The sequence below is a fragment of the Diabrotica undecimpunctata genome, chromosome 3 (assembly GCF_040954645.1).
Source record: "Diabrotica undecimpunctata isolate CICGRU chromosome 3, icDiaUnde3, whole genome shotgun sequence".
NCBI classification, from domain to species: Eukaryota; Metazoa; Arthropoda; class Insecta; order Coleoptera; family Chrysomelidae; genus Diabrotica; species Diabrotica undecimpunctata.
The window spans coordinates 68,897,098-68,907,940 of NC_092805.1; the positions used below are offsets into that span (position 1 = coordinate 68,897,098).

At 30.4% G+C, this 10,843-nt stretch overlaps 1 protein-coding gene across 1 annotated transcript; it reads right to left on the reverse strand.

Annotated features, from left to right (window-relative positions):
- Positions 1–1,607: 1,607 nt before the first annotated feature.
- Positions 1,608–2,975, reverse strand: LOC140435852 (uncharacterized). The gene has a single exon (XM_072524568.1). It carries the CDS (start codon positions 2,973–2,975, stop codon positions 1,608–1,610), a length of 1,368 nt encoding a protein of 455 aa, XP_072380669.1.
- Between the last annotated feature and the right edge of the window lie 7,868 nt (positions 2,976–10,843).

Here is a 10,843-nt window from a genome sequence, read left to right on the forward strand (position 1 = left end):
GATGTCTTCGTTGGTTATTCTGTCTCGCAGAGTTATTCCTAACATGGACCGCTCCATTCTTCTCTGCGTGACTCTCAGTTTGGTAGCTGCTGCTTTTGTTAAGGTAAGTGTTTCTGCTCCGTACGTCAAGACTGGGAGGACGCACTGATCAAATACCTTTCTCTTTAGGCATGTGGGCAGCTCACTTTTAAAAGTTTCTCTCAGTTTTCCAAATGCTGCCCACCCAAGGCCGATTCTTCTCTTCAGTTCATGAGTCTGGTTATCCCTGCCAATCATAATTTCATGTCCCAGGTATTTATATCTATCTACGAGTTCTATTTCTTTCCCACCAATACTGATGTTCTGGTTGGGTACCAAATTGGTCATGATTTTTGTTTTCGAGATATTTATATTTAAACCTACACTTTCTGTAGCCACAACGAGTTCCTGTACCATCTCTCTTGCCATACCTAGATCTTCAGCTATTATAAGTATATCATCGGCGAAACGTAAGTTGTTTAGATATTCTCCATCTATTTTTATTCCCTTTGTCATCCAATCCAAATTCTTAAAAGCATGTTCTAGCACCGTATTAAAAAGTTTAGGTGACATTGGGTCTCCTTGTCTAACCCCCCGTTCTATTTTTATGCGATTACTGTTAGTATGTAATCTGACAGTGGTTGTTGCCTGCAGGTATATTTTGTATAATAATTTAGTATATCTATAATCTAGCCTGCATTCTTTAAGCGCCTGTAATATTTTGCTTAGCTCAACTGTGTCAAAGGCTTTGTGAAAATCGATAAATATTAGAACTAAACTCTATCCACCGAGAAGCGATAGTGCCAGTAAACAACGAAATATACGCGTGTAGGGTTATAAACGTTTTAATTGGCTGGCGTTTAGATCTCTCTCCGCCTATTTCAGATCTGTATTACGAAAATTAAGTGATATTTATGAATATATATTTTTAAATAATAGAACATTTTTGATTCAATGCACATACAAAGTCGGCAATAAATGTTTTTCTCATCCCATATGTCATAAACTTGGGAATAGATATTCATTATACAATTTTTGTTTGTATTTTTAAATTAAATACTAATACTAAATCAACTGACAACACTGTACACAGCTGTACTGCTGTAACTTCCATTAAATTAGTATTTGAAGAGAAGTCGAACGATAAAGATGCATCCCTAGCCACAGTTAGACGATACTTCTGTTATTGCGCTGTTGCCAATTTGTTATATTTTATTGTGCTACATAGATTTTAAATCCATTTGTTGACAATTATGAAAAATGAGCACATACATTTTGCAATGCATATGGAATGACATTTAAAATAACTTTTTTTTTCAAACCCTTTATATTTTGTGCACTTATTTCTATTTCCGTTAATCAGTCTGGTAAAATTATAATAAATCAAACTTGAGGAAAATGTATGTTATGCATTATTCTTATAAAAAAGATTTACAAATAATAATTGAGATTAGTGGGATAATTATGAAAATAAATACAAACAAACGAGGCTTACATGCCAAAAAAATCGTTCGCCTTCCGTTTTATAGCTAACTTGGGAAAAAAAACGTGGCTACTAAGATGGCTTACCTTGTTGTCGTTAAAAACAATTAGGAAAAACTTGAACTATCACTATCACCATTACTACCAATTTCTATAATTAACGGTTCAACCATGACCTCAATAATATGATCAAGTTCCCAGAACTTTTTTTCTACTGTATTCTGCACATGCTTCACACAGTTTTTCCATTTTTCCTGGGTAATGTTGTTAAGGGCATCATTTAAAAGGATTTTAACATCTGCAAATTTGAAAGTCTTGTTGTTGGCAGCAACAAAATTTTTAGCATCAGCCCAAATCAGCTCAATAGGATTGAGCTCGCAATGGTAGGGTGGCAAACGTAAAACGGTTTTATTTTGAGCTTTTGCGAGTTCATCGATAACATATTTGTTATATTCAGGCTTACGCGGTGCCACTAATTGTAAGAGTTCAACTTTAAGCATGTCCTCATCGAAGTCGATATTTTTTGATCGTAACCAGTCTTTTATTTTTTGCTTTATCCATGCTGTAGTCGGTACTTTCTCACTTTTTCGCGAATGGTAAGGAGCATTATCGAGAACTATGACACAGTTGTCTTCTAAAAGGGGCAAAATATTTGCAAACCACTTTTCAAAACCGTCTGAGTTCATTTCCTCGTGATAGTCGCCACTCTTTTTTGATTCAAACGTCCATAGGCCACCTTCTACAAAACCTGTTTCACTCCCAATATGTGTAAGAATCAGTCTTTTTCCTTTGCCAGATGGATTTTTGAGACCTGCTGAGAGACCTGACAAAAACGCCTGCCTGGAAGATTTCACCGTTTCGTCAACCCACACATGAGATTTTGTATGTCCTGCATTTACCCACGTTTCATCTAAATAATAAATTTTCCTGTTTTCCTCCTGAAATTTTTTAATGGATTTTAAAAAATTTCGCCTCCATAAAATAATCTCTTCTCGTTCTAATAAAGCACTGTTTCTACCCCTACGTACGTATTTAAAATCTAATGATTTTAGAAATTTATGGAAAGTACTGCGTTTAAAATTTGGCAAGCTTTCGTCGTCGTTAACAGCTGCAAGAACTTTGTCCATAGTTGGTATTTCGTTGCGAAAAAAAAATTGATGTACAATTCGACGAATAGCAGTTTTATCAAAATCGTCTATTTTGTGAAGTATGGTTTTTCTGGGTTTGTTCTTTTTCGGTGAAGAAAATCCTCCTGTACTTTTCTGTTCCCTAATAATTCTATAAACAGAAGCTTCACCTACTCCGCTGGTAGAAGCAGTTTGTTTAACTATTTCCGATATTAAAGCTTCAGGACGCGATTCCGTTGTCGATTTATAAATATTATATATAACGCTTTTTTCCGTACTACTCAATGCACGCAATTTTGAACGCTTTTTTGGAGTTAATTCCTCGGCAGAATCTGTAGAACTCGACATTGTTTGTAAAACTGAAAATTAGACAGCAAACTGTAAACAGTGTAAAAAAATAAATATAAAAGCAAACAATAGAAAGCATAAATAAACACCCACTAAGTTCGATAAAACGCGCCGAAATGTACAATTATTACCACGAAAGCTATTTTATCAACTGAACTTATAGCGAGTTTATACACGCAAGAATTTGCTGACGACAGTATTTGTTGGTTCAAACAAAATCAAACAGTAACTGATTATGGCAGTGTTAACAGTGGCGGTGTTTTATTTCATTGTAAATAGGAGCGTGTTACAAATTGCTATTTATTTTTAAAATGGAAAAATTTCTTTTGCATAAAACCAACAAGATGAATCCAGATAAGTACAACATATTATTAATTTTGGATTTCCGATTTACCAAAAAAATATGTTTAAAAAAGTATGTATTAGCAAACGTTAAATCCGGACCTGGTAAATTTGGCAACGCCTTGTTGTTTTGGCGCACTATCTCTTCTCGTTGGATAGAGTTTAGAGGTTTATTGTATTCCACTGCTTTCTCTATTAGGGTTTTTATACTTTGTAGATGGTCATTTGTTCCGTAACTTTTTCGGAATCCTGCCTGTTCCCTTGGTTGATAAGTCTCTAATTTTCTTTCCATTCTCTTAACTAGTATTCGCGCTAACAACTTATATATATGGCTGAGGAGGCTAATCGGTCTGTAATTCTCTAAATTTGCTTTGTCTAAATTGTTTGCTTTGTTTAAATAGTTAGGTTGAATGGAGTTCCAATGATTTCTTAAGGAGGTAATAACACTTCAAACTTCCACAAGGATACATTTTAGTGAGTTTTGATGTAGTGTCTCTTTTCACTAACTTACCTCTATCTAGTGTTAGACCGTACTGTGTGTTAAATATTGATTTATATGTATCAGCAATCGATAAGATATAAGACCGATTGCTGATACTATAAATCAATATATATATATATATATATATATATATATATATATATATATATATATATATATATATATATATATATATATATATATAGCAAAAAATACGACCGTTGATTAAATTTGGAATATATTCAATGGTTGAATAGCAGAGGTTTTATCGGTTTTAGATTGACCGATAAAACCTCTGCTATTCAACCATTGAATATATTCCATATATATATATATATATATATATATATATATATATATATATATATATATATATATATATATATATATATATATATATATATATATATATATATATATGTATATATATATATATATTTATATATATATATATATATATATATATATATATATATATATATATATATTGTTATGATTCATTTTATCAGTCAAAGATAGAATAAAAATTTGATTTTGTTATAGCACGTGGGCACATAAATTTCCAACGCCCTGTACATCGATTTGTAAAATATTATTATAAGTAGTTTTAAGCAGTGGGTTTATCCATAATGAGTTTTACCCTGAAGGACTGAAAAACATTAGTAAATACTTTAAAGTAAATAGACAATTGTTTCCTGGTATTTGGTATAACATTCTCGAAATAATGGTTATGTCTGTGGAACGAACATATACTTTTTTCGAGAACATCCATATAGAAGAAATAGAACTAAATCGAACATGATCTCTTACCAGATGGTTAGTTAGTTGGGGTCAGTGAATCAGTTACAAATAGTCCAATTGTTTAATATAATTAAAAAAGTATGTTAGAAGAATATTGGTTGGATATTGGAAGAAATTAAAATTATATTATGATTGGAGATTAGTATAAATCAACTTATAATAATTGGATATTGGTATATTAAAAAGAAGAATAAATATAAATGCTGTTTGCTGGTTTGCTTGGTGGTTTATAAATGCTGGTGAAGAAAAATATATCTTAAATTGGTAGAAGCTGATAATTGGAAAAAGTAATTTCACAAAAAACAAGGATAACCGAAGTACGAAGACATTCAGTGGTGATTAGAATCTATATAGTGGAAAACAGTTTATTTAGGCATTCAGTGAAAGAAAGGTACAAAATTTTGTTAATATAATTTAGTTAGTGTCATAACAGTTTCAATTTTGAAGATAGTTTGTTTAAATTTTACATTGTCTATAGAATTTAATTAGTTTTATAAGAATATCAATTTAACTAAATTATATTAACAAACTTTTGTACCTTTCTTGTGTCTTCGTACTTCGGTTATCCTTGTTTTTTGTGAAATTACTTTTTCCAATTATCAGCTTCTACCAATTTAAGATATATTTTTCTTCACCAGCATTTATAAACCACCAAGCAAACCAGCAAACAGCATTTATATTTATTCTTCTTTTTAATATACCAATATCCAATTATTATAAGTTGATTTATACTAATCTCCAATCATAATATAATTTTAATTTCTTCCAATATCCAACCAATATTCTTCTAAAATACTTTTTTAATTATATTAAATAATTGGACTATTTGTAACTGATTCACTGACCCCAACTAACTTTCATATTTCTTACTAAACTGCCTGACTAAAAACTTTCTGACTGACTGACTTACTAAAACTCCCTCTTGAATCCAAATCACGGGTATTTATATCTTTTTGGATGTTCCAGAACCATCTGGTAAGAGATCATGTTCGATTTAGTTCTATTTCTTCTATATGGATGTTCTCGAAAAAAGTATATGTTCGTTCCACAGACATAACCATTATTTCGAGAATGTTCGACCGTAAACAATGGTCAAATTCTGCATTCTGGAGAATTCGTTAATTTTCTATTGATAATTTTGTTGACATTTAGGCTTTTCAGATCAGAATAAATATTTAAATTAGTAACTTAACATTCTAATTTAATAAACTACAAATTTTAAACAACTATAACCCCACTTATATTCGTAAAAATTCTTAAAATGACACTTGGAGAGTATGTATAGTTGGTTGCCTATGCACATGGCTCACTTAAACATATTTACAACATTAAACTACAACTTTTTACAATTATTATATGCTAATTTCTTAAAAATGCCCTCACATAAATAATTTTTATAAAATTCTCTAGGATATAACTTATTTAAAATAATCAAATACTTTTTTATATCTAATATTATGTAGTATATAACTTATAAATTAATTTTTTAAACAATATCATTTCAATATATATATATATATATATATATATATATATATATATATATATATATATATATATATATATATATATATATATGTATATATATATAATAGGTCTCAGTTTAGGTCTACCTCTGGTTCTTTTACCTGGTGGTATCCATTCCATTATAACTCTTAACGGATTGCTCTTCTCTCTTCTCATTTTGTGGCCATACCACGTAATTATTTGTGCTTTTATTGCTTTAACTATGTCCTCTTTACCTATCCATTCTTGTTTTTCGTAATTCATCTATTGTCTTGCATCCTCTTCATTTCCCCTTTTGGTCCCAATATTTTTCTCGTAATCTTCCTCGCAAAAACTTTGAAATACTCTTCTTCTCTTGCTGTGAATGTAAATCTTCTTATCTGTAAAAATTTTTTTATTTCTATAGAACGCTGTATTCCTCGCTTGAATTCTTCTTTTCTTATCTACACTTTCATTTCTTCTGTTGACCAGTACTCCCAAATATTTGAATGTTTCCACCTCTTTGAAACTGTGTTCATCAATTGTCAGTTCTGTGATTTGTGTTTCATTTTTCTTGCTTACGTTCATGTACTTTGTTTTATTTCCAGTCCTCTCAGTATGGCTTCGTTTTCTGTTTTTTCCATGCTTTTTTCTATGTCTGTTGGTACTATGGTTACATCGTCCGTATATCCTATTATTCGTACTGCACTCTTATTTATAGTTCCTGCGTTTGACATCTTTTTTATTATCTTATTTAGTGATAGAATGAATATTACCGTTGAAAGCGCATCTCCTTGTTTTATTCCATTTTTATTTTTATTGTTTCTCTTCTTTCTCTTGCGGTTTCTATTGTTGCTTGGGAATCTCGCATTGCCATTTCTATCATTCTTATAACGGTATTTGGTTTATTAGTCTCTTGTAAGTCTTGCACCATTTTTCTTCTGTTTAGTTTGTCAAACGTCTTTTTAAAGTCTATGAAAAGTATATGTGTTTCTCCATCGTACTCGTTTGTTTTCTCTATCACTTGTTTTAGCGTCTATCATGGATCTTTCTTCTCTGAGTCCGTGCTGATAATCTTCTATGCTTTGTTCTGTATATATTGTTAGTTTTTCTGTAATTTTACCAGTCATTACTTTATCTGCTACATTTAGTAAATTATTGCTCGGTAGTTTTTACATATTCTATGTCTCCTTGTTTCTTGTTTTGCGATTGTCACTATAACTCCCTTCTTCCATTCTTCGGACATTATTTCCTTACTTTATATATTCTGCATCAGTTCATAAATCCTTCGGCATGGGGCCTTCCCACCGTATTTTCACATATTCCGCCTTCCTACGCTGTTTTTCCGTTTTTAGGTTTGCATATTTTATAGGTATATATACTTTCACTTCTGTATACGTAAATTTTTCTTCTTTTTCATATTGTTCTTTGTTCGTTATCGTTTCTCTTTCTTCTTTTATATTCGTTTCTTGATATATTTCTTCGAAATACTTCTGTCATTTTATAAGCTGTCCGTTTTCGGTAACCTAGTTTTTAGTATTGGTATTGGTTTTGAGTTGTGTTTTTTACTTTTTTTTTCTATCTAATACATAATTTCTTTTACTTTTTGATTTTTTTTTTCAATTTAAATAATTTATTTGTCTTTTGCCTTTGGTCTTTGTATTTTTCTCGTTCCTCTTCATTGCTTGTGCTTAACTGTTTTAATCTTGTTTTATTCTTTTCTTCCACTGCTAATTTACTTTCTTTGTGTTTCTTGCCTTTCATTCTTCTTTGTTTTTATTTTACATTTTGTAATGACTAGCATATGGTCCAAATCAATATTGTCATTTAGCAATTGTTTGTGTGTCTTTTTAATCAGTACATGGTCTATTTGATTTTCCTTCAGACTTCCTGGTTGCAGCCATATTATTTTGTAGATGACTTTGTGTTTATATCTGGTGCTACTTACGTCCATGTTTAATGCTGCTGCTAAATTACATAGTCTTTCTCCATTATTGTTTGTTGTGTCAAGTATTGAGTTTTCACCTGCAGCCTCTCTTAAGCAATTTTCTAGTCGTTTTCTTTTAGTGTTTCATAAAACCGTTGTTTTGTTAAGTCATGACTGTTTTCTGTGGGTGCATAGACATTTATTATGGACAACTTGTTCGGTTTGATATTTACTCTTATGTATGTAAAACAAGGTATTTCATAATGTTTGGGATGCCAAAATAGCTATATTGGTCAAACATCACAATGGCTAAAACAACGCATCACACAACATAAAAGTGATTGCCGCTTGAGAAAAAATACTTGCGCAGTGGTTGAACACTATGAAAACACTGGTCATATGCTAGACTATAACAAAGCTCACATTTTGGCACAGACTGATAACTACAAAAGTAGATTATTTCTTGAAATGTATTACATTAATAAAAATAAAAACACTTTAAATTATAAAACGGACACTGGACAGTTAAGTAACATATATTGTAACATATTGAACAAAATTTAATAATTTAATAATTTAACCTTCATAATTCATCAAATAAATATTATTCTTCTAACTTTTTTTTTATTGTTATTTTTATTTTTACATTTGAAATAATTTTAATTTTTCATCGTATAGCTGTAACGAACGTGCTTAAGACAATTTAATTTTGACATTCAAAATTTCAAATACTTCAATGTCAGTTTTTATTTGCGAAATCTTTTAAATTCTGTAAGTGTTTTAAAATTTATTTGTACGCCATTTTTTGTAATGTTCAAATTGTTTTTAGTTTACTCCTGAGGAAGCTTTTAAATAAATAGCGAAATATTGAGTAATTTAGAAAAAAGAAAGATTTTTATTATAAACCACTATACCCGATAATTTGAACGTATTTATAAATTATTTTTTGGTCGAAATAATCACTTCTAATAAATATATATATATATATATATATATATATATATATATATATATATATATATATATATATATATATATATATATATATATATATATATATATATATATATATATATATATATATATATCTACAAATGAAAATGTAGCCATAAAGATGTACACTCTCCTTGCGACTCTTTATTTTTATTACCTGTTAGTGATACTGAAATCAGAAATATTTTGCATAGATTGAAAAATTCACACTGCACGGATTTTTATTTCTTAAATAAAAAAATAATTGTGGAAACAATCGATATAATTATTGACAAATTAATTATACTTTATAATAATTGTCTTACTGAGGGGATTTTCCCAGATGTTTTAAAAGTAACAAAAGTGCTACCAGTGTTCAAAAAGGGAGCTTTAGATGAAATTGGAAATTACCGTCCCATCTCAATCATTCCCATTTTCGGCAAAATTTTTGAGAATATTCTACATGTTCGTTTGGTAGAATATCTAAAAAAACACAAAATACTTCAATGTAATCAATATGGCTCTAGAAAAAAGTGTAGCACTACACTAGCTATACAAGAAATTGTGAGAGATATAGTTGATGGCTTAGAGGAAGCTCATTTTGTGTCTTTGACATTGTGTGACTTATCCAAAGCTTTTGACTGTGTTTCGCATGAATTACTGTTGGAAAAAATGCATAAATACGATATTAGGGGAAACATTTTTAATCTATTTAGATCATACCTAACAAATAGAAAACAGGCAGTTTTTCTTAATAACAGCTATTCTGAGTTACACACTGTCGAATATGGTGTACCTCAAGGTTTGATATTAGGATCCACTTTGTTTCTTATTTATCTGAACGATTTATTTCACTACACTTTTCCTATAAAATGTGTTTGCTTCGCAGATGATACAACTCTCATGAATACTAATATTAATCAGAATAATTTAAAAATTAAAATAGATAGTGATACCCAGAAAGCAAAAAACTGGTTTTCACATACTGGGCTAAAGCTAAATGAAGAGAAAAATCAGAATTTGATTTTAAGTTCTGATTGGAAGTATATCTCAAGAAATAGTGTTAAACTATTAGGAATCTTTCTAGGCAATAATTTGGATTAGATTACTTAAGTTCTAGACTTGCTAAAAGTATATTTTTAATACACAACTTAGTTTATATGATTCCTAAAAATACCTTTAGAATGTGCTACTTTGCACTCTTTCATAGCCATTTACAGTACGGAATAACTGTTTGGAGAGATAGCAAAATTGCTCATTGGGAAAACGGCTGCTAGGGAAAATTTAATCATTCGGGAGGGATATTGGACAAATACCGGAATACATCCGGCGAATATGAAGTAAAAAAATCATCAAGAGAGCTGAAGTGATACTGTTGAACACTCTAAGACACTCACAATATGATCCAGAAAACAACACACCTCAACAATACCTGGACACATTAAAACAAAAACAAAGCAAGCAACAACCAGTAATGCGACAATATACTTTTTAAGCGAGCAAAGAAGGCGTTTTATAGGAAATTGAATTCCGATATAATCGATGATTATAAATCATATCCAAGCCAGGAAGAAATTGATGAGTGTTGGTGAAAATCAACTTTTACCGCCATCTACTCATAATACCATGGATGGATGGATTAAGGACACAACGAACAACTGTCAACATTACAATAATATTCCTTCTCGAACTCTTTACGAGAAATCTCTTGGACCAGTCGGAGTTCAAAACTTCTGGTTAAAGAAGTATTGGAATGTTCATGAGTGTTTGTCAGTATTGATCAGAAGGATCAACGTAACACCCAAGATCCAGTCAAGTACCGCCCAATTTTTAGTCTTTCAATGTTGTACAAATTGTTAA

Coding starts and splice junctions, on each gene's coding strand:
- LOC140435852 (XM_072524568.1), bottom strand. CDS start 2,975: ATGTCGAGTTCTACAGATTCTGCCGAGGAATTAACTCCAAAAAAGCGT.